The sequence below is a fragment of the Sebastes fasciatus genome, chromosome 11 (genome assembly GCF_043250625.1).
Source record: "Sebastes fasciatus isolate fSebFas1 chromosome 11, fSebFas1.pri, whole genome shotgun sequence".
Classification (NCBI taxonomy): Eukaryota; Metazoa; Chordata; class Actinopteri; order Perciformes; family Sebastidae; genus Sebastes; species Sebastes fasciatus.
Window position 1 is genome coordinate 6,331,621 of NC_133805.1, and position 24,470 is coordinate 6,356,090.

The 24,470-nt window shown below is 42.1% G+C and overlaps 1 protein-coding gene across 1 annotated transcript in view; it reads right to left on the reverse strand.

Moving 5' to 3' along the window:
- Positions 1–2,497: 2,497 nt before the first annotated feature.
- Positions 2,498–24,470, reverse strand: part of brinp2 (bone morphogenetic protein/retinoic acid inducible neural-specific 2) — a 214,235-nt gene continuing 192,262 nt past the window's right edge. Inside the window, exons 7-9 of the mRNA XM_074650202.1 lie at positions 9,462–9,684; positions 5,376–5,682; positions 2,498–3,948 (exon numbers count right to left, since the gene is read on the reverse strand). Of these exons, the coding sequence (XP_074506303.1) occupies positions 3,127–3,948; positions 5,376–5,682; positions 9,462–9,684 (1,352 nt within the window). The 3' untranslated portion in view covers positions 2,498–3,126. The remainder of the gene's footprint in view (positions 3,949–5,375; positions 5,683–9,461; positions 9,685–24,470) is intronic.

The window sequence follows — 24,470 nt, forward strand, 5'->3', positions numbered from 1 at the left end:
TTGCTTTCTCCAGCAGATAAACCAGCAGCCTGATGTAATGTGACAGTGTGCGTTTGGTTCTTGTTTGCTCCCTGACAACTCAGGAAATTGGCTTTTCATCTTACAAAAAAACACTGCACTCCGTATATTAGAGGACATTCATCTTATTATGAGGGGCCGGGGGGTAATTGGAAGTTTATGCATCCATTTTTATGGCAACGCACCGAGAGCCAGATTTACTAAGGCTTTTGCGGCGTTTTTTTTTTTTTTTTCCGGCCGCAGATGGGACGCATTCTGCCGCCAGACACATAAAACAAGCGCACCTTCTTAGCAAGCGTTTGCGCATTTCTCACTACACGACTTTCAAAGTCGTCAGATCACTGTACTGTTCACACTGCACAACTTGCTGTCTTCTTACTGATAATTCAGAGCCATGGTCGGGGCCATAGATTCTAACTTACTGATATTTCAGAGCCATGGTCGGGGCCACAAATTCTAACTTACTGATATTTCAGAGCCATGGTCGGGGCCATAGATTCTAATTTACTGATATTTCAGAACCATGGTCGGGGCCATGGATTCTAACTTACTGATATTTCAGAACCATGGTCGGGGCCGTAGATTCGAACTTACTGATATTTCAGAACCATGGTCAGGGCCACAGATTCTAACTTACTGATATTTCAGAACCATGGTCAGGGCCACAGATTCGAACTTACTGATATTTCAGAACCATGGTCGGGGCCGTAGATTCGAACTTACTGATATTTCAGAACCATGGTCAGGGCCACAGATTCTAACTTACTGATATTTCAGAACCATGGTCAGGGCCACAGATTCTAACTTACTGATATTTCAGAGCCATGGTCGGGGCCACAGATTCTAATTTACTGATATTTCAGAACCATGGTCGGGGCCATGGATTCTAACTTACTGATATTTCAGAACCATGGTCGGGGCCGTAGATTCGAACTTACTGATATTTCAGAACCATGGTCAGGGCCGTAGATTTTAACTAACTGATATTTCAGAACCATGGTCGGGGCCATAGATTCTAACTTACTGATATTTCAGAGCGAATGTCGGGCCATGGATTTTGACTTACTGATATTTCAGAGCCATGGTCACTAGAGCCATCTTTTTGTGGGGGATTTTGTGTTCATTACACTCGACTTTGATCTTTAACAAGCTGTGAAGTTATACATACTAGAAACTCTTCTTTCTTTTGATGAGACTTTTACAGTGAGCAGTTGGCTGCATTTCCCTTGATACATCAGTTGTATCAACACCATCTTCCCCCTCCACCTGCACGTATTTACACTGCACTATTTCCTCAGTAGATCCGGCCCTGCAGTGTCTGGACTCACATGGCGAGGACAATGGAATAAAATCTGAATATGAGTTGTCAACACACAGAGACAACCTGTTCTGTAATATATATTGATATGTTATTTCATAGTACACGTGTTATGACAGTGAGAGTTGAAAGCAAACAAGGAAAAGGATCCCGAATAGATAAACCACTTTGTTTTTACTTAAGCAAGCTGAGCACAGAAGAACTGCTGAAAATGACATACAAGGTTTACTGACTTTCAGTGAGAAATTAGTGAAGTAAATGAAGAATCATATCAAGTATCATCCTGGTAAGTTTGCAGCTCTCGAGATTACCATCACTGCCCTGCAGAAACCTTGTAACTCCAGTCGGTAACTGGCAGCTGACATTGGACCCACGTATAAGGAAAAAAAAAAACTGTTTCATTGACCTGAGACTAAACCAAAAAACTTTTTTTTTTAAATCAGAATAAAATCTACCAGGTTCAATCAGATACTGAGAGTTTGTCTCATTGGAGATAGAAGGATTTTGCAGAACAATTACAGTATGCATGTATACTGGTGTGCAACGTGAATAGTGACTCAAAGTTTCACAACACCAAATCAAAAACAAGTAACTGCAGAAAGTGTGACTGGCATTTACATGGGAAACTACATCACCACGTATTCTGGAGAATGTGTCTGTTGTTCTGTCTTGGTAGAAATATTGAAATATAAAAAGCAATACAGCCTTCGCTGGGAAATCAAACACAGAAACTAAATGTGCTTCTTATCTTAACATTGACTCTCCATATAAGGCATGAGTTTGTTCTGTTATAAACATTTTTTTGGTCTTTGCACTCGGTTATCTAAAAAGCAATGTGCACTTGTCCACACCTGGGGTTAGATGGAGCGTTATTTACAGCGCTGTATCCTCAGACCTTTTTCGTTACCACCGTCAGAAAGAGTTCTCGATGATTTTTCAGCTCCAAAAAATAACAACGTTTTAATATTGTCATATTTCGCCGTTCAGTTTGCCAATGTGCTCACGTTCTTTTGGTATTAGACACACCACCAAGGACAGAACATCACTAACAGGCTTCTCACTCAGATGTTAAGCATAGATACTGTACTTACAAGTTTTCAGATGCCAGATAAAATGTAAGGCAGGGATTAAAAAGAAATATTCAAAGACAGTAACAGGGTTCGGGATTATCAAATTTTAAACTGTTAAGCATAACATAACAACTCATTCACCACATATATAATATTATCCCATTTTCCCCTCCCACGAGATTGTTCTGTAGCCAAAGAAAATAGGGTTAGAAAAGGGGAAATCTTCTCTTCCATTTGCTCGTTTCTGAAGACCCCTTAAGAGTTCCTCTTTACATATCAAAACCGCCTTTATCTTTGCAAGGCAGATGTCTTAGGTATACTTAATGACATCGGCTCTCTGAGGTTCCAGATCACGGTGTAAGGGAGTCTCTCTTAACTCCATCTAGTCGCACAGTTTGCCAAAAGCAGGGCAGTAATAGCAAAAGTAAGCCTCCGGGCTGGTACAGTAGAGCCTCTGAAAGACAGTCCAAGTATCAGCTGTTCTCTCAAAAGTCCATAACACGACTCCACTGTTCATCAAAGGACTCTGGTAGCAATTTCTGATAAAAATGTGACGCCAGAAAACCAGCCAAGAGTGGCCACAAGAAAAGCCCAGCAGTCCGCCTTTAGAGTTCTGTTAATCCAGAGGATTTGGGTCCGAGAGGCTAACTCGGTAGGACCTCCCCTGCTCAGTCTCGCAGCAACTCCACTTTCTTGTACCTGACTTGTGTGCTAAGCTAGCTAGCTGCACAGCTGGGCCAGCTCCGGTTCAGGAGAAGCATTGGGAAGCTTGGAGTTGAACATCTGCAGCGAGTCCTTGATGCGCACCACCTCTCCGGCCGACAGCTTGAGCCGGTGGCGCAACAGGCAAGAAAACAGGTCAAGAGGCTGCGGCGCCGGTGGAGACAGCCGGTTAATCCGGTCCCTCATCTCCAACAGCATCAGAAAGGCAGCGTCCTGCGTGCCCTGCGTGTAAGGGTAGTCCAGCTGGAGGATCAGATCCTTGATGCCCTCGGGGTCAAAGTGCATGCTGTATCCAAACACTTTCAGCGTGTTGATCTTCATGTACCCCAGGTTGGACGTCTGGTCGTCCAGGTCCAACGGTTCGTAGAAGAGAGTCTCATTCACTGTTGGATCATCTGTGAGTATGCGGCTTCGCAGGTAGATGTGCACCGTCTCAAAGAAGGACTTCCATTTGTTGCCCAGAGACAGTGTCCAGTTGTAACACTGCGCCGTGACGACGGCGTCCAGTCGAGTTCTCTCCCAGTCGGGGAACTCAGGCTGGTTCACGGGCATGAACCAGCTCTCTGAGTGACTTCCCCCGAAAGGATTGACATAAATGGCAGGCACGGGCTCCAGTGTTGAATTCTTAGTCAAGCATATCTGGAAAGAAATGCCCATCAGCATGTGGATGAGATTGGACTTGTTTTTGTTACTCTTGAGTGTCAGCAACATTCTCTTCCTCCAGGCGGGGTTGAACCAACTTCCCAGGCGGACGTCGTTGCTGATGTAAATGGCGTGGACCTCGATTCTGCTGTCCAGTCGCTGAAGCAGGTACTTCACCTGGAGAGGGAATAAAGAACAGTGAGATCACGTTCACTCTTACAGGTAGACAGATAATAATAATAATAATAGACAGATCTCTTACACACTGGTTCAAAAACTATATACAATATACATATTAGGGCTGTCCAAGTTAATGCGATAACGTGTTGCAACTTGTGATTTTTAGGTTATAGCGGACTTTTAAAGCTAGAGTGAAGATACTGGTATCATATGAGACTAGAAAACCTAAGGAATACATTGGTACCAACCATGTCATACTAGCTTGCCACAAAGGAGGCTAAATAACGCTCCACACATACACTCAATTTTGTCAATGCAAAACTAACTGATATGGCCATTTTCAAAGGGGTCCCTTGACCTGAAAATGGGTACCCATGATTATCCCCTTTATAGACATGCCTACTTTATGATAATCACATGCAGTTTGGGGCAAGTCATAGTCAAGTCAGCACACTGACACACTGACAGCTGTTGTTGCCTGTTGGGCTGCAGTTTGCCATGTTATGATTTGAGCATATTTTTTATGCTAAATGCACTCTACCTGCGAGGGTTTCTGGACAATATCTGTCATTGTTTTGTGTTGTTAATATATAATTGTTAATATATGTTAATATACTACAGCACCTGACTCGTGCTTTCTCTGTCATAATTAATATGGTCGCTAGAGGTCGCTGTCGTCTTCTTTTACTCCTTCTTTCAGTGATCAGCCATGTGAATTGGTGATGAAACCTACTAGTGGGTGTAGCAGGCCCCTCTTAACCCACATCTATGAGGCTGATAACAACTGATAATGCCCAACTTATCGGGCCAACTTTACTGCCACACTTCATTTTTGTTTCTGTCAGAGATTTAGTCTTTGGGCCAGACCAGACATTGGTACCACCCGGTGGCAAAACTTCAATGGTGACATTTTATTCGTTACACCAACAGAAGTAAAATAATACATGATAACTTTTCCAATTTAGCAGCTTTTTAATTTTTCTTGCAGGAAACCTGTTATTGCACCTGGAACTAATATAACATTCCAACACCTCTTCTGTTAATTAAGACAATGAATTTGCAAAATCTCTGTTTGTCTCAGAGGCATGTATTTCATACATATTAATGCATTTATTCACGTTTGTTCTTCAATTTCGGGGACTCAGTCTGGAATAGATTGGCGCTATCTGTTTTCCCTCTGTTTCTAGCAGCTTGTTTGCTCATGATCATTTACTGGCAGGCGAGGCAAGCACTGGTGGTTCTACATTCACATTATTTCTGTCCAATAAAGATATCTGAAGTGCTAACTTTACCCTCAATATATCGTTAATGTAGTTGTTGATTTAGTTTTTGTCATGATCTTTGGTGTAATCAGATGTACTGTATCATTTGGATCACAGAGGTTTGAGAACTAATGGAATACATCTATGAGAAGCTTTGAGAACCTCAGCATCAGGCATGTCCAGGTCGAAGTTCAGATAGTGGTCCAGGGAGGCAGCGATGCTCGGCCGGCAGGAACCAAGATGGAGGAGGTTGCCGTGGTGACAGGCTCCGCAGCGGGTCGCGTTGTCGGTCGCACAGGAGGAACAGGAGGTGGAGGAGGTGCCCACAACGCAGGGGACGACTCCCTGGCAGGTTGGCTGCTCCGCGGGGCAGCTACAGCTCTTCACCTCCTCGGAGAAGGAACCCTGCACTCCGTGCTCATTGCAGTAGAGCAGAGACTGAGCCCTGCTCAACCAAAACCCAACAGGCCTGCAGAGGGGAGGGAGAGAAAAACACAATTATGTGTTGTTTATACAGTACAGCATATTCCAACACAGAGTAGGTAACTATGTAATGGGTAAATTGACAGAAGGCTTTTATCCAGGAGAGCGCTGTTCATGCATGTTCACAACATTCAGTGTCATTTTTCACTGTACAAACATAGTACTTTCCAAACTAAAACTAGAGTGGTTTAGTTGCCTTATCCTAAAGTGACGCCAAGGGTAACTATAGTGGTGTGACAAGTTGGGATGAGAACGTGTTAGGTTGCCAGATACGAAACAAATTGGCACGTAAACACAGCGTGCTACAGCCTTGGAAGCAAACAAACAAACTGGATCCCAGAAATTAGCCGACATAAAGAAGTGTTTTTCTTTGTTGTTCGACAAAGACGACAAAAATCATAAAAGCGGTGTTCAGTTGTGGATTATCTTGCTGAACAAAACGTGTAAGTATCATAAACGTTTGTTTGCCACAGAGCTTATTTTCCGCAATAATCCAAAACCCAATGGACAAATTCCACTGGCTTTTTGTCGAGGGACCCCAGGGCGATGCTAACTTCCTGGTTGGCCTACAAAAATACGTCATCCCAGGAGCCCTCTATTCTCTCATCCTCCCATCTTTCAGTATGTCCTCAGAGGCATTAACTGAGTTAAACACTAAAGTTTAAGGGTGCAATGTTTGTGAAAAAGCTTGGATAAGAGCCTTAAATGAGGATTTGCCTAGACCACACTGCTGTTTACCCCTCATGCATCCCATTTCCCATAGGTGGAAATGTAATTCACAGTCTACTCCCTATTACTTAAAAATTGGATTTGTTTATCTGTGGCAATTTAACACCGTTTTTTCATAGAAGGGGGTGGGTGTTTGCGTGTGACTGCAGCAGAGATGAAAATGCAGACATACATAAATTACCATCCACTTTGGCGCGGTAACAGCAGCAACAAGTTCAGACTGGAAATTGGCTCTGCAGAGATTCTATCCCCGGGCTAAGTTCAGGAAATCACACACTACATTGCCCAAATGCTCCAGCAATTCCTTCCCCTCAGGCCTATGTAAATAGACAAAAATGAATGATGATAAAACAAATGGATTTGTGCAGAAGAAAATAGGGAGCTGAGCAGCCGCTGATAACTTCTTGTTGCTGGTACGAACTGGGTTAAGACTCTGAGTGACAGGGGCGAGACAGAGGGAGAGAGAGCAAGGCAACACAAAGGTGACTGAAGACAGAAAGCGAGGCGGAGTGTGAGAACGGGGGGATGGAGTGATGGGTAGAGGGAAAGGACTGTCAGGGAAATTGAAGTCCTCTGTAAACAAGTGCCGAGCTGTCAGTCCGGGAGAGGACTTGATTACAGCTTGCCACAGTACCACGTACCTTACCACACAAAGGCCTCCACCGCCGGTAACTAGACCCTTCATCTCTCTCACACTTTCCCTTTCTTTCTCTCTTAGTCTCCATCCCACCATCACATCTCTTTTCCACATTCTCTCACTTTATTTACTCCCTGCATTTTCGCTCCTTGGCTGTTCACATCTCACCTTCTTTTCACAAGCTTGTCTTAATTTTTCCCTTGCAGCAAGAACAAACTGCCACGTAATGACAGCTGAGTGAAGCTTGTGGGGGTATTTTGCTCAGACCAGTCAACCACTGGTGTAGAATTGACTCAGGCAAAGGGAGTCAGTCAGTCTGTCAAATTATTAGTAGATAGTGGTTTCAACAACAGTGGAAGGTATGTTTCCCAACACCTGCACATTTGTGCATTAAAACCAGTGCTCGAAGTGGGCCGCCACTCACCGGTACGTATTACAGGCACTACTACATTCTACTCTTTGGCGTATCGTGACTTTTTCTTGCACACCGGCACTTCTCTCAAGCTGACGGTACTCTGTTCTGCCCTCTCCATATCAGGTTCTCTGGGATACTCATAACAGCAGGGTTGACTGTTGGTTGGAACCGGGAAACAAACAGCTGTATCCCCTGTTAAAGGTTCTCTATACAGAATTCAGAGCATTGATATAACAGCAAACAACTATTTTCTATGTAAAGATATAGAGGAGTAATGTCTACCTGAGCAAAGAATGAAGTCAATCTCCCTCTATGTGTGTTGTAATCCGAGCCCCTATGTGCTTTGTTGACGCAAGTGCCTTTTAGTGCATGTTCGTGCCCATCTACGGAAATATTAGATGCTTAGAACAACCTCTCATCTATTCAATCTGTCTGCATAGGGAGGAGGTCAGGGTGGATGTATAGGTCAAATAAACACAGGACCGGAGACAGCTGTTCATGTCCAGTATGAAACCAAAACTCAACATTGCCTTATTTTAAGTTACGTACCTAAATTAACTCACGCAACGTACTTTACTTACGTAACAAACATACTTATTTTAACCCAAACAATGATCTTTTACTAAACCTAACCAAGTAGTTTTGTTGCCTAAACCTGAGTGTTAAAAAGTGACGCAAAGGGGCTCTCACCAAGCGTCCAGATATGACAAGATGGGAATGAGAAGGGGTTGGTAATGCCATTCTACAATCTGTATCAGTTTGTCACACAAATATCTGTATTTGTATCATAAATTGGATTCATACCAGAGAGTGGGTTCATACCGGACGTTCTGAGGAATTGTCTAATCTGCTTCATTTTCTGCATTTATTTTTCATTTACTGCCTTTTATACTCTTTGTACATATACAGTATATATATATTGGTCTATCTGTCAATAAAACAACAAGATCAATACTAGACACTAGATATGTTAGGCATCAACAAATGTAAACGCTTTCACCAACTGCTTGAGTCATTACAGTATCTAAAGAGATATTGCTTGTATAAAATGTTGATGATTATTACTTTTGCATGAAGTTGTTTTCTAGGCCACTCCATGTGGGAGTGTTGTGGGCTGTTGATACAGATGATCCATTCAGGTAGATGCAGGGTAAAGATATCTATGTAGTGTTGCTACTTCTCTGTCATAATGCGCAACAGTTTTACACAGTTAGACTACTGTACAATCTGTTGACAGCAGAGACGGCCCAAAGCTGAAATCACAATGCCAGCAATCAACAAATACATGTTTAGGATGTGAATCGGCTTAAAGGGAGCTGTTGTGTACCCCACTGGCATGTTTCCCACTGTCCTCTGTGTAGAACTTTGGGGGTTTTGCTAAATGTAAAGCTGTGCTCTTTCTAGAAAGATAGCTCTAGGTTTTCCCAGTGTGCCCCACATGAGGTGGGTTGTTAGAGAGCCTACAGCCGTAGTGAATCACCACAAATCAGTCAACAAAACTCCTAATAATAAAACAACTATGTCTTTTTCAGTTTTCAGTTTGTAGGTTTGTCTGTTTGTCTGCTAGATAACGGACAAACTACCAGTCTGATTTTCATGAAACTTGGTGGAAGGGTGAGGCATAGGCCAAGGAAGAACCCATTCAATTTTGGAGTGGATACGAAACACGTTGCAGATAGACACATTATTTTCCGTGTCAGCGGTGGTGGCTAGAAGGGAACCCACAAACTGGGGAAACTCTCGTGAGATTGTTAATCTGAGGCATTGCTCTCGAAGAGTTAAGGTTAGGCACTGACCTTGAATAGTTGAGGCTTGGCATTGACCTTGACTTGCTAAGATTGACAATTAGCCACAAATTCACAGACTGACCATACACGGTCCAGCCATATATTGGTTTTAACCGAGTCTTGTTCAACTATGGAAACAGCCTTGACCTGCCCTTTAAATTGGGTTTGTTTTCTGTCAGTGCATCCCAGTGGGTTACCTCTCTCTGGGCAGACTGATGCGAGGATGTTTGGGGCACCGTTTGCTCAGGGTGAACAGTTTCCTGACGACCTTCTGGGCTTTGCCCAGGACCAGGGCAGTGCTGGACTCCAGCTGTGCGTAACGCTTCTGGAGGTTCAAGTCAGCAGACCAGAACTTGGCAATCATGGACACATTCAAGAACCGGTCAGTGGGCAGGCGCTTCAGGAGGGCTTTGAATTCATCTGCAGGGAGTTCAACAGAGACAGGAAGGGGGACAGAGAGGGAAGGTGGAGAAAGAGAAAATTGGACAAAATTAGATGCACTCAAGTCATTTAGATGTTAACAACAGCCTTTTTTTGAGCACTGCAAACCTATTCACCACAGTCTGCTTTATTCCCAGTGGCATGCAGAGATAATGACTGAGGAGCTGGGGGAGTTTCATGTGTCACTAGAATACAACAAAAAAAGCAGTTATGTTCTAATGAATTGCCATTACAAAGAAAACACCTGTGCTTCAATCTGCAGTTATACTCATTCACCTCACCATTAGAAACTCATCGTATTCACAGCAGCATAATTTGCATCATTGTCATTTAGAAACACTAGTTATCTGGCGATTGAGAGGATGGTGTCACGTAGGGATGGGCATTTTCATTTACGCCTCAATTCTTTAAAAGTCCAAACTAGTTAAGATATAATCACAAGCCAAATAGACCAATAAGAGCATGTGGTAAAATGGTGACAGAGGTTCCATCTCTGTGGTGCTACACTCTAAAAAACAAATGGCCACAATTCACAGCAAATTCTGTAGCTGTTGAACAAGTTTGTGTCAAACCCAAACAACGCAAAAAGCAAGGTTTGAGGTGAATAAATGATTTCACACAAATCAAACATCACCACTGCCACCTACATCAACATGTCAGTCAAAACCATTAAAGCATCTGGTTCAATTTGATTTGTGGCACTAAGCATGGGCATACAATGTAGGAAATTCAATAGAATGTTGAGGTCAAACTCTTGTGGAAACGCAGAGCCCTAGATGGCAGGTCTCCACAGGTTAATAATAAAAAAAAGATAATTGAACCCCCTTTATGTAACATGAATATGTTAAAAGTATAATATGCAGGAATTTTCTATAAAAACAACATTTAGAGTGATACAAAAACTATGACCCGTATGTCCCACTATAGGTGTCTGGCGGTGTCTCTATATGCAGAGACCCTGCTGCCCTCTGCCTGTATTTTCTCTTTTCATCATATTTTGTTGTGTTCGGAACGCTTCCGGGGGTCAGCAAAGAGATGAGAACAGGTTGTGTGTTCTCATGTGCATGTGCTCCAGTGTTCCCCCTGTTCCTTTCTCTCTCCTCTGCTTTGTATAGAGTGCTGGTATCGGTGTGTCAGTTTGACCGAGAGCAGGGCTGAGCCACACACCCCTAGCAGAGGACAGGATGAAGCCTGCTCTTCAGCTGCATGCATTCATTTGAATTCCAGCAACTTGGCACCTTCCCGCGGGGTTGAGGTCGTGTTTATTTGTGCTTTAGAACGTAACTGCCGTGAAACAATCAGAATATAACGTTTTATTTCTCAGATTTACTGCTTTGTTCTCACTAATGCCGCTCCCTCTCTTCATTCACTCTACTCGCTGGCTCATTGAGCCGAGGCCAACTTTTAATGCCGTGCGTTTACAAACAGCAAACATCAAATGTAACATATTATACCTTTTAAAGGGGCACACACTTTCATTATACCTGCCTGGTAAAGGTCCACATCTTTCAAACAGCATGCCCTCATTTCGCAATGTTAATGAAAGTGAATGAAGTGACCACTTATAACACTTCAGGACATGAACACCGGTCTTAAACATTGGTCTCCTGGTTGAAATTCCTGTGTATATTGGACCCACCCTCCATAAGCAGTCTCTCTCACTGTTTATTTCACGTCAATCTGAGCATAGTATATTTACATGGATAAGTTTGCATTGCAGTCACTACAGACTACATGGCGAACAATGACACGCCAAAAGCAACGAAGGCGTTGCTATTGCACGTGAAATGACTTACAAATTACCGTGTCATTCATAATCCATTTGGTGCAACCAGGCTGGTAAAAGATACCTTTATTTAATGCAAGCTTTAGCTTTTATTAATGTAAAAACTCCCTGGGTGTTAAAGTAAGCCATGAGCTATAATTTAAGAAAATGTGCCTGGTTTTACAGGCCTCAGGCTGTTCTGAAAAGGATCTGTTTTAAAACTTTAGAAACCTCTAAGTTTTCTGATGGCTATACTTTAGTCAGAACAGCACCTACTTTGTTGTACTAGACACATGGACATCTACTGCCCTAGCCAAAACTAAAAGAGACAAATGGTTCCATCAAATCACTGTGTGCAGATTCTCCAACACAAAAAGACTGGGCGCCGTTTGAGTAAAATTACACTGAGAATAACACCGACACAGAAGACACAGCTCGTACCCTGTGCTGGGTTTGCCAAGAGCGTTCCGGTGTTCAGATCATTGGACTTCCATTATGAACCAGTGGGCAAATATTATGCCAGTATGAAGCCTCTGGGAAACTTGAACCTATTATTTCCTTTTCTCCCAAAGCCAGCTAAGTGAGACCTTCTCGGATTGTTCTGGGTCTGCTGGAGAATCATATTCCCATGTGCTGTTGTTGGCAGGGAGACAGCGAGGAAATCTGCAGCCAAGCCGACCTGAGCTGAGCCCAACTGATGAGACTCAAGCCTATTACAGCGCTCAGTGATCCCAGATGACACAATGGTCTGTCTCTCTCCATCCTTCTCTTTGTGTATGTCTGCCTGTTTCGCGTGGTGTGATCTTTCTCATTTTTTCTGGACCAGCGAGTTGGGGTTGTCTCTCTCTCGAGTTGTTTCCTGTCAGTGTGTTTCTGCATCTCTCGTTTTTCCCTCATCTCTGTCTATAGCCTCTCTGTACGGACATGAGGCTATATTAGTAGGGCTGCTCTGTTTTCTGTGTACAGTCTTCAGATGGTCTGTTCTTTGTGTTGTTTTTTGTGTTTTTTTGTTTCACGTCACCTCTAATGATCTTCACAAAGCATTAACAGCTACCCTGAGCTGAGTGTGCAGAGTTCATTGTTTGAAGGACACAAAAAGACAGAGTGCACAGGATACAAATGCCATCATTTCAGAGGTCAAACTTTCCTAATGGATGACATGGAAAAGTTGCTCAATACACTTTGGCTCCACCAGAACAAAATATGCCTCTTTGCAGCTGCTCTGAGACAAAATGTGCTTTAAAGGGGACATATAATGCCAATTTTCAGGTTCATACTTAGAATTTGGGTTTCTACTTGAACATGTTTTAATGTTCAAACAAAACAAAGTTAACAAGGTCGATCCTTTCCTAAACCTAACTAAGTAATTTTGTTGCCTAAACCTAACCAAGTTGATTTTTCCTAAACCTAAATAAGTAGTTTGTTGCCTAAACCTAACAAAGTCGATATTTTCCTAAACCTAATAAGTAGTTTGTTGCCTTAGCCTAACCAAGTCGATCTATTCCTAAAGCTTGCTAAGTAGTTTTATTTTGAAAAGACTGCAGTGGAAATTGACATGTGCATCACGTCCTCCTGGAAATTAGTAAGAAAATGCACAAAGAATATGTTGTTGGAAGTCGGTCTGAACATCACGAAAAAAAAGGGAAATTTGTGTCTATGTACACAAATAAAATAGATGACATTTTGTGACTATGGCTTCCAAAGTGGCAGCTTAAACCTCATCTGAAACCCTCTTTTTAACAGGGTTAGGTCATTAGAATATCCCGTGTGATTTCTGTTTCAAATGTTGGCCTAAGCACATTGACATGCAGTGAGTCTCACTGTGACCATTATCCGGTGAAATCAATGCCTCCATACGGCTCAACATACTCTCCTTCCCTCCGTCCTGCATCTGTCTTCATCCGTCTTCCTTTTCCCCTCCATCAATGATTAACTGACACGCGGTGGCACATACACATTCATACACATCATCCACCAACCACCTCCCCACTATTTCTTATTCTTTTTTTTATGTTTTCAAATCACTCCTGCTCTCTCAATCTGCCTTTAACACTCCCTGAGCATTATTTCGTCCGGCCTCTCTCAGAAGTAATCATTAGCGCTGCCATCACGCTGGAGGAATTTGTCTGTCTGTTTTCCTCCGTTTCCTGACATTTATGACTCCGTGTCCCAAATTTATGGACAATTTGGCTCACTCAAAATCTATCAGATAAAGAGGCCGGGTTTTTTTTTTCTCTTCCGTAATGGGTGACCGCGCCGCCCTGAAATCTCCATCTCTGGGCTGAGTTAGTGATTCATGACATCATCAAGCAGAGGCGACAGCTAAGTGACTGGCTGGCTGAGGCCTGTTCATTTAACTCCTTACAAGGGCATGGGGTGGTAAAAAGTCTGAGCTGGGATAGGAAGAGTCATATACAGTACAGTGTAGTAGAGAGAGAAGCCAACCAAACTCTACTGATTTTTGGTTTTAGCCAAGCTAGTACTGTGGCTTGAGTGATGAAAATGATGGCCAGTCGGTCCAACTCTGGTCCAAAGACTTTGGATGGATTGTCATACAATTTGGTAGAGACAATTATGTCCCACACCAGGCTGTACTCATTCACTGTTAGTACTTATACCTACAGTACGAAAAGTAATGCACTGTAATATAACCCACGTAATCATGAGCCAGGATGTGCAGCGCTACCTGTAAGGAAGTCAGGTGACGTAGTATAAAGAACGACAGAGTCCACGTAGGGAGGAGGTCAGGGTGGATGGACGGGTCAAACAAACACAGGCCTTTCACCCAGGAGACCTCTGTTTGTGTTACGTGTGAAACCAAAAGTCAACGATGATTAATTTCACCTTAAGTTAGTTACGTAACTTACGTCCTTAACCTACGTAAATACTTACATACTTATTTTACGTAAAGAACATACGTATTTTACGTAACAAACATACTTATTTCATGTAACAAATGTTACTTTACCTAACAACATACTTATTTTGCCAAACAAACATACTTATTTTTTTTAACAAACACCTATATACGTAACAAACGTACTCATTTTATTTAACAAACGTACTTACTTTACCAAACAAACATACTTATATTACTTAACAAATATACTTATTTTGCCTAACAAACTTGCTTATTTTATGTAACAAACATTGTATAAGGATACATTGCTCACACACAATGATGGTTTACGATCAAAAATGGTACCACTGTCTGCTGGGATTGGCTCCAGCCCTCCCGCGACCAATGAAGGATAAGTGGCTATAGCTTTCGATGGATGGATGCATGATCGTTCTATAACCTTTATTGTTGTATCAATGAAGGTATCCTAACCTGAAATCACGCTCATTTCCAGGTTCATACTTGTGTTTCGTGTTTACTAGAACATGTTTACATGCTTTAATGTTAAAAAAAACACATTACTTTTCTCATCCTGTCTGTCTGAATATACCTGTATTCACCCTCTGTCAGAAACGCTCTTTTTTAGCGCCTGTCTCTTTAAGACCCCCTCTCCAAAAAAGCCCAGTCTGCTCTCATTGGCTTGTGAGAAAAATATGGTGCACCTTTGCAAAGATAGTTGTGGGAGGTATATTCTAATGAGCCTGCATGCAACATAGGAAGGGGAGGCAAATCTGAATGGCTTGTTGAATCAGATGTTTTCTGATCTAGGCAGCCCACAAAAACTGGGTTGTCTTATTTCACAGTTTGTGGGTTGGTCGGCACTCCATATACACAGATGGATGAGCACAAGCATTGAAAAAGTGAGTTTTTCATGATGTACTACTTTAAATAAACAAATTAAAAACATGCTTTTTTCTGGTGAAGACAACTTGTCTGAAATGGAAGTGAATGTCGATCAGAAGGATGAAGGCTATTCTCTGATGTGAATCCTGAGCATTGTAATAACATTCACCTTCCTTTGTGGGAATGTTAATCTTCAAGTGTACATATTGGTTCCTTGCCTGATGTTGCATTTCATTGCAGCATCAGATGTTCTGTCATTCCTATATTCAGTATGCATTACAAAAACATTTAACATTTTCTTTGGGAATTTCACTTCTATATTACCATATTTTAATTAAAATATTCCGTCAACAACTTGTACACAAATCAATTCTAATCCCGCATATACTCACTGTCAGTGTCTCTGTCACAGCTTGAATTAGAATTGATGGGTTTACAACTGCCTGTCATATGTAGCCGTGAACACCGCTGTCTGGAACATCTCCTTTCTCTTAAGATGCCTTTTTTTTCCCTCTCTGAGCAGTGCCCCTGTCTGTCAGTTACATCTTAGATCCTCTCATTAAATCCCACATGATTTCTCGCAACAACAACTTCAATAATCATCTTTCTTTCTCTGCGCCTTTAATTCAGTTGCAAACATGACAGACAATAAGGTTGGAGTTGGGATGTCTTCAGGCGAGCGCGGCGGCGCTCTCGCTCTCGCTCTTTTATTCGGCGGTGACGCCGGCTGGGAGAGACGGAGCGGAAAACAGAGGGTCCAGAGCTGTCGAGTAAGCTGCTATCTCCATCACTTCAAAGTGTCTGCACCACATTAAACGCACCATCCATCATACAGCGCCGACACTGCTCACACAATAGTTAGCAGGGAGGATTTTATGTCTGGCAGTCTCTATAGAGCCTCTGTATTAAAAACTACACTTGAAGTACTTTTTGAAGTCGGTCACTGTTCAGCAGATTGATCGATCTCTTAGAACACCGGCTCAATACCTTAAAAACAATTCAGTTACCTAGAACATTAATCCTTTAAAGGGCGGGTCCATTATTTGAGATTTGATTTAGGTTTTTATATCATTCTGTAGCTGTTCCTTATGTATACAAATCTGAACAATTAAATCATCAAAACAAATTTGCGTTAACGTATTATTATCACATTAATTTTGACAGCCCTTGTAAAAGTATTAACGTTACATATCGTAACTGGGAGAAGCAGACAGGAGTACCGGCACGGAAGCTAAGCAATGAACTGGTGTGTGGACGCCACGTTAGTTCGGATCCGAAAGTCACACAATAACACAAACAAACTAACCAACCAATGCAGCGTTAGACCAGCGACTCCCCAGTTCTGCAAGGTATAACTGCTGTTTTTGTGAATGAAGTCTGGTCGCTGAAGACAGCCACTTTACCTCGCCGTCAGACAGCCCTTTCCGACGGGGAACTGAAGCCGTTATATCGCTCTCTTTAAAGCCACCAGACTACATTCACAAAAACAGTCATTTTACCTCTCAGAACACAGGAGTATATATACAAACCCACCTCAGAAAATCCAAACTAACCCTTTCAGTTATTTCCAAATTTAGCACAGCTAACGTTAACTCAGCTAGTGCTGGCATTCACATTATTCATAACATTATTGGTTAGCTTACTTTGGTAACCTATAGCACCTCACTGCTTTTTGCTAACAGCTAAGTGAGCGTTTCCATTTGAAAAAAAACCCGGAAAGGAATGCAGATGGACCTGCCCTTTAAGTAAATGTGAAAACAATTATTTCATGAGCCGGGGAGGAAGTCTTGATTGTGAGTACTCGTCGTGAACCCTATGTACAGTAGACGTACAGTACATGCTGAAAAGTGCAAATGTTCAGAGTGTCTGTTGTCACACATTTGTCCTGTCAAAAAGGATTAAGTAAACTGAAAAAAAGAGTAGAAACTGGTCTTTTTTTAATATTCAGTAGTGAGTGATTCATCACGATACACTCTAATTACATTTGCCTCCTAATAAAGTAAGCTTTTTGTTTTCAGATTAGCCCATAATCCCCTAAAGACTTTCAGTTTTTCCACACATCTTCCATAATTAGTTGAAAAATCCTTCCGTGCTGTCTATGCTTAACTTGAGCTGAACTCATAAATTCATAAGCAACTATACATGGAACTATTTATTATTAACAGATTAATTAAAGTTGCATTTATCTCTGCGGAGGCGGAGGCGGAGGCTTTGGGAGACTTACAAAACACGCTACAGCCATGTTTTATCATATGCATTACAAAAGAGAAACACTCACACAGTAAGAAATAAGGCACAGGATGTGACTTCTGTTGGAATGGTGAAATCATGATATATTTTATTTTTATGAATCCCCTCACTTCTGATATCCTAGCAGCACAAACTTCCGGAGCCCCTACATCAGCGTTGCCTCAGAACATGACCTGACTGACTTTTTTTCAGTCATAGATCAAGTGCTGGCCTCAATTTGAGGATCGTATTTTTAGAACAGCATGCTCCAAATGCAAAATGTGGTCAGTGCATGCATTTACATAGAGAACATTAATGGAGGTGGTTGAAGGAGCAGTGGGAGGAAACGTTCATGCTTTCCACAGTGAAGTACATTCAGTAAAGATGTTTTAACTTGCCCCAGTTGTATTAATGCATGTATTGCATCTTATATCCTCTTTAGTTAGTCTTCTGTTAATTAAAAGAATGTAGTTTGCATTAGAAAAAGCACAATTTAGGTCATCTTTAAGAAGGATAATCCTACATGTATTTGCTTTATGCCTTGACCATTCTGACTCTGATTGATAACTAGACTTCTGCACCTCCTCATGGCTCTGTTTTCAGGCTTTAGAAAATCTAGCCCGTGACGGGAGAGTTTGGCCAATCACAGGTCATTTCAGAGAGAAAGCGTTCCTATTGGCTGTTCATTCAACGGAGGCAGCTGTTAATCACTCGCAAACTCCAATCAAACGGTCAAACTAGGCAGCGCTGATCAAATATGAATCAATAATCTGTTACTGTAATGCCTATTTCTAGCCTCAAATGAGAAAGTTTGCTCCGCCTGGTGGGTGGGGCTTGGTATTTCCTCAACTGATCTCAACATGGCAGCTGGGTCACAAACTTTCTCATTTTACAGCTAAACAGTACACTACAAGATGCTTCTAAAAAAATTTGAGTTAGGAAATAGGCATTACAGTAACAGAATAGTGATTCAGATTTGATCAGCGCTGCCCAGTTTGACCGTTTGGTCGGAGTTCACGAGTGATTGACAGCTGCTCAGAGACGGCAAGGCTCCAGCTTGGCTCTGATTGGTTGTTTTCCTCTGTCTGTGAAATCCAGCCCATTTACTGCACAACTGTAATCAAGATTGTTTAATTGAAAGGGCATGAAATCGAATGACTCTGTAATCACATAAAAACAGTTTTTTCTCACACTAACTTTACCTCAAGGACTCTACTTCTACCTGAGTTATAAGAGTGCTCTATACTCTTGCCGGTTGCTGTCGTGCTATATGTCAGTCCCCCTGATGAGCTGAGAGGACACCGCGTACCAACAGCTCTCATTCAAATTCTTCACCCGAACCACTAAGCTCCAGCTTTCAGCGGAATACAAATGGACCAAATGACAGCCCAATTCCCCCCATGTCAGGCATTGCTGCGGGGGACGTCTGGCCTTCCGAGCTGAGGAATTGTAACTTTGGGCAACTAAAAACCCACCAAAGACAACCTACTTTGCGCTGGCGTGGCATCAGCTGAAACTGAAGCGTGTCTCGGTAAAGCCCGACATGTTATCACACACACAAATCCAAACGTATGTGACAGATTTACACTCGACATCTCGAACACATCCCCCCTGGCATTCCTTCTCAAACCCATCGCCTATAAGTGAGGAATGGGAATCATTCTGTTCTGGAAATCAACGTGCGCAGGCACAACACGTCGGGTGAAGTAATGTTCGGGTGTGCTCTTATTGGACTCTTGTGGGTGATTGTAACATGGAAAAAAATGCTTCAGTGTCGTACCTTCAGCCTCCACCAAGTCATAAAGAAGATCAATCTCAACTAGAAGCACCATTTTCCTTCTCGTTCAAGGTTGGCGAGGGGGCATAAAAGCCTCGTCTTGGCGTATAAGGCAGAGACGGAGAAATATAAAAATAGTTTAGGAGAGGAGGTGTGAAAGCCAGAGAGAGGATGACTCCAGCCAGCATGACGTCTTTTGTGGGTTTAGAATCCACAAACAGGTTATGGCTCCTCTATCTTGAGGAATGAGTGATATGTATACACATATTAGTGACAATGTTACTTTCATTATGCAAGTTGCATATTTACAGTCACATAAAAGCACCATTCACACTCAGTGAATGGCACACTTCCATCGAACTAAGGGGCGTTGATATGCTGTTCCCCTGTGAAATGTCACGAGGCTAATGCTGCTAACAAACTGAACATGACGCTCAATAGAAGCATCCAGAGCCTGACAGCCTGCGCATACAGTACGTCAAATATCTACACTGACGGCAAGGCTTATTTCACAATCCCGACCTGATTATGCAAATCTATCTAGTGCCTTAGATAATTATTGTCAGTGTCAGCGAGTGTGTGCATCTGTGTGGGTTTGCTTGGGACTATATAAGCATGCGTACAGGGTTGAGAACGGTTCAGATATTAATTCCAAATTTACCAGCAACCTTGGACCTACTGTACTTTTCACTGCATCATCGATTACATGTGTCCATGCAGCTTCTATCTGTGCTGGTAGTGAAAAAGGGACTATAGCAGGATCAGATACTATTATGGCTGTCAAAGTTAACATGATAATAATACCACAAATTTCTTTAACGCAATTGATCTTTCGGAGGTCGTAATGGGCTCAGTTACTGTAAAAAAACTAGTTTAAAACTGGCATCATATGAAACTAAAAAGGATCCATTGGTACTAACCATGATTCACGCGTCAGATGTTCACACCAGCTGCGTTTCTGCTGCATTTCTGCTGCTGTCTGCCCTTTCTTTCTACACAGTTTGCCTTTCATTATGGCCATTTAATTTAATTATAAATGTCATTTTTATTTATTTTAGACAGAAAAAGCTTAAGAAACGTGTGCTCATTTGCAAATAATCGTAATAATCCACCATTAAAACCCCGTACTATATTCATTCATGGAGCCCTGCAAGTCACTGCATGTTCTACAACACTGTCCTGCCCATATTTCAGAATAAAAGCCTTGTGTTAACAAATTAAGGAATTCTGTCCTTTATTTGTGCTTTCATATTTTGCTGTGTTCGGGACGTTTCTGGGCATCAACCTCCATAAAAGCATAGCAACCAGGTGGCAGATTGTAAGTATGCATCCAAGAGGAAGCTATGAAACAGCGGACACTGTCACGGTCTTGGATTTTGGTTGTAGTTTGTTTCCTGTTTTATTTTGTAGGTTCCATCCTCATGTGTCATGTTGTACTTTACTTCCTGCCTTCGTGTTTTCCCGCCTTTGAGATTGTCTGCCCCGCCCTGATCAGTTTCACCTGTCCCTAATTATACCACCTCAGTTCTGTTGTTCTTTGTTGGCTTTTGTCATTCCTTGTATCCAGTGTGCCTGCCTTGCTTCTAGTGTTTCTGGTTACTCAGCAATCCATTGTTTTAGATTTATTTCTGTTACCAGCCTGATTTTGGAATCTTTTTTGTTAATAAATCATCAAACTGTTCCTGCTACCTCTTCAATTCATTCTGCATTTGGGTCCAAACGTGCTTTCCTGAAATGTGACAGACACAGCGCCGAAAATAACTGAAATATAACGAGGCGAAACATCAATGGGACAAAGCCTGTTCCACAACGAGAATGAATTTGGAGTTGGCTTTCACCCACTGACGAGCGTGAGATTGTCCATAGTTAATTGCGATTAATCACACATTTTTAATCTGTTAAAAAGGGAGATTTGTCAAGAATTTAATACTTTTATCAACATGGGAGTGGACAAGTATGCTGCTTTATGCAAAGTATGTATATATTTATTATTAGAAATCAGTTAACAACACAGAACAATGAAAAATATTGTCCAGAAACCCTCACAGGTACTGCATTTAGCATAAAACATATGCTCAAATCGTAACATCGCAAACTGCAGCCCAACAGGCAACAACAGCTGTCAGTGTGTCAGTGTGCTGACTTGACTATGACTTGCCCCAAACTGCATGTGATTATCATAAAGTGGGCATGTCTGTAAAGGGGAGACTCGTGGGTGCCCATAGAACCCATTTTCATTCACATATCTAGCCTCAGGACCTCCGTAGCCTACTTCAAGTTCTTATGTGCATGAGTGAAATCACTACTCTCCCTCCTCTCTGTGGCACTGTATTATCCTCCAGGTCAAAGTCGGGCCGACCCTAGCTGAAACAAAAACCTTAGGAGGCCGCTGTGCCTTTAGCATAGCTGTTTGAAGATGAACTACCTCCCCGACTCCTGCCGAGAGATCAGAAATGGATAATGGTTTTAGGCTAACATGAAGGGGAGGGGGGGTCAGTCGTTTATATCCAGCAAGCTATTTTCAAGCTGCTTCCACCTGAGGGAAAAACCTCTCACACATTTTATTTATCTGTGGAGGGCTGACGGAACACATATGCTCTTTTCAGAAATGTTCTGCTTGACACCGGTCACACACATTTGGGAGCTGTCCGGGAAACCGCAGCCGGCCGCTGGGAGCTGCTCAGTAAAACCACAGCCTTTGTACCGTCGGCCGCTGCGCTGGAGGTTGCTCAAGGACATTCTAACAGCAGTTGTTAAAGAACGGGAGAACACTGTTGGTTCACTTCCACTGGCGTCCAAAATGACTGAGGTATCTTCTGAAGATGTGACATTGCAGGGTGTTATTGCCTGCAGACTATAGGGTGTCGCTGTGGGGAATAAATTGGAGGGTATTTGGATGAAGGATGCGGGCCATCACTGATTTGTCTGATATGGAAATGTTACCAAATCCATATGTGTTTTTATTCATTTACTCAGCTACTTGAATGCCACTGCTTCAAATGGCACCAGCATTTATTAAAAGAGATTTTAGACTTTTATGTATGCCAGGTTGACATCGTTGATGCAAACTGTAGTAGCTACAAAACACAATCAATCTTTTTACTCAGAAGAATTTAAATGTTACTGTTCTTAACACAAGTAAGCTACTGACTGATTATCACAATGCAGACAAATCAGCCTGTGCAGTGCATCTACATTTTTCCAACAGTATGGATGTACTGGGATATTTACAAGTTATTTAAAAATGTAAACATATACTTCTCGCTATACTTCAAGCAACTGCTGAAACCTCCTTTCCGATGGCGGAATCGGAGGGCATTGTCTAACAATTTTTGTAACTTTCTGACTCCAACAATCACACCTACTTTATGCAGTGATTGGCCATGGTTGCAGAACTTGTCTCTAACTATCACCCCTCTCTATGATAGTTGTCTTCTCACTCTAGGAACAACTATAAACACTTCTGAATCCGACGTGGTTGGACAATATCGTAAAAAACACTTGTTTCCTGGTATAAACCTACCCTTACCCTACATGTTACTTAAAAAAAAAAAATCACATCACTATTTGTCCAACACTGGCTTGGTAACAGGTAATGGTGAAACAGTAAATCACAGCCTTGATTTGGGATAGAGTTGGAGCAAATATGATTAAAAAAACAGTTATTTTTATAAAACGGTCAATATATATCGTGACATTAGTGTATGAGACAAGTAATCTGAAGAAAATCAAGTGCCTCTGTGTCCTCCGGTGCTCCTAATGCCAGATTTCACAGACCGGAGGAAAACAACCAATCAGAGCCGAGCTGGAGTCTTGCTGTCTCTGAGCAGCTGTCAATCACTCGTGAACTCCGATCAAGCTGTCAAACTAGGCAACGCTGACCAAATATGATTCATATTCTGTTACTGTAATGCCTATTTCTCGCCTCAAATGCTTTCAGAAACATCTTGTAGTGTACTGTTTAGCTGTAAAATGAGAAAGTTTGTGATCCAGAAGCCATGCTGAGATCTGTTGAGGAAATACCAAGCACCGCCCACCAGCTGGAGCACAGCCAATAGGAACGCTATCTCTCTTTGAAATGACCTGTGATTGGCCAAAGTCTCACGTCACGGGCTAGACTGAAAACAGAGTCATGAGGAGGTGCAGAAGTCTAGTTTTCTCTCAGAGCACTTGAATTACAATATGCTGAAAGGTTATTATGGAATTTTTGCCCAATGATGCCAAAAACATTCTGTCACTTTAATTAGTCCTTTGACGCTCTCTACCTGTATGAGCTTGTATACATTCTCTTTAATAATTATACAGAGAGCAAGGACAGAGGAGAGAATATTGATGTTTCACTAATGAATTCATCCTCTATTTTACTTGCTGTCTCTTACTTTTATTTGCTTGTTTATGTTTGCTCTTTATGGTTATTTCCTCTTTTTCAATCTGCCATCCTTAGCTAACAATACACAGTATTCAATCAGGCATACAACCATAGTCATCAATCAACAATTTTTACAGCACGCATTGTGCATGACTGAATTGCAATTATGCCGTCGTTCTGTTCACCCAAAGGAATTTGGAAATTCTGTCTTTGCTTACTTTTCAGCCGTAAGCAGGATTTCACTGTAGGTCTATTTGGTTCGGCTCGTCAGCAATGTGAGAAAGCCTGCAGCAGCCTCCCCATTATTAATAAAGGATAAATGGAGGACAGGTGCGTGATGGCCAACCCCTACTTAACCAGTGTAAAGCATTCCTTAACATGCAGACCTCATACATTAAGGGGGGAGCCATTCCGGGGTCTGATGGCTTTGCCTAATAAGGGGGCATTAACCTTGAATACTCCCAAGGTCCCGGATAGCAAAGGGAACCCAGATGGGCCAGCGCTGCGTTTGTCTGCAGACAGATGGGTTTTAACGGTGCACCCGCTCAAGCTGCAAATGATCCCAAGTTATAGCGCCGTGTTTATGTTTTTTACACCTTTTACATTATCGCTGAGTTCCTTTATGTGTGAAGGTTATGAAGCCAAATGGATAAGTAGGCTATCTGTGATATCAGTAATGTAGAGAAGCAGCATTCCAAAAAATGATTTACATCAGAGCCACTTTACATGCTAATGTTTGGATTTTAAACTGCACTTTGAGTATTTAGATAACACCTGCCATATGTTCAGTTAAAGCAACTGAAAAAATCATTTGAGCGTTGTTTAGAATAACACATGGATGCAGCGTGTACATTATGAAATGCTGAATGTTTAATGCTGGTCA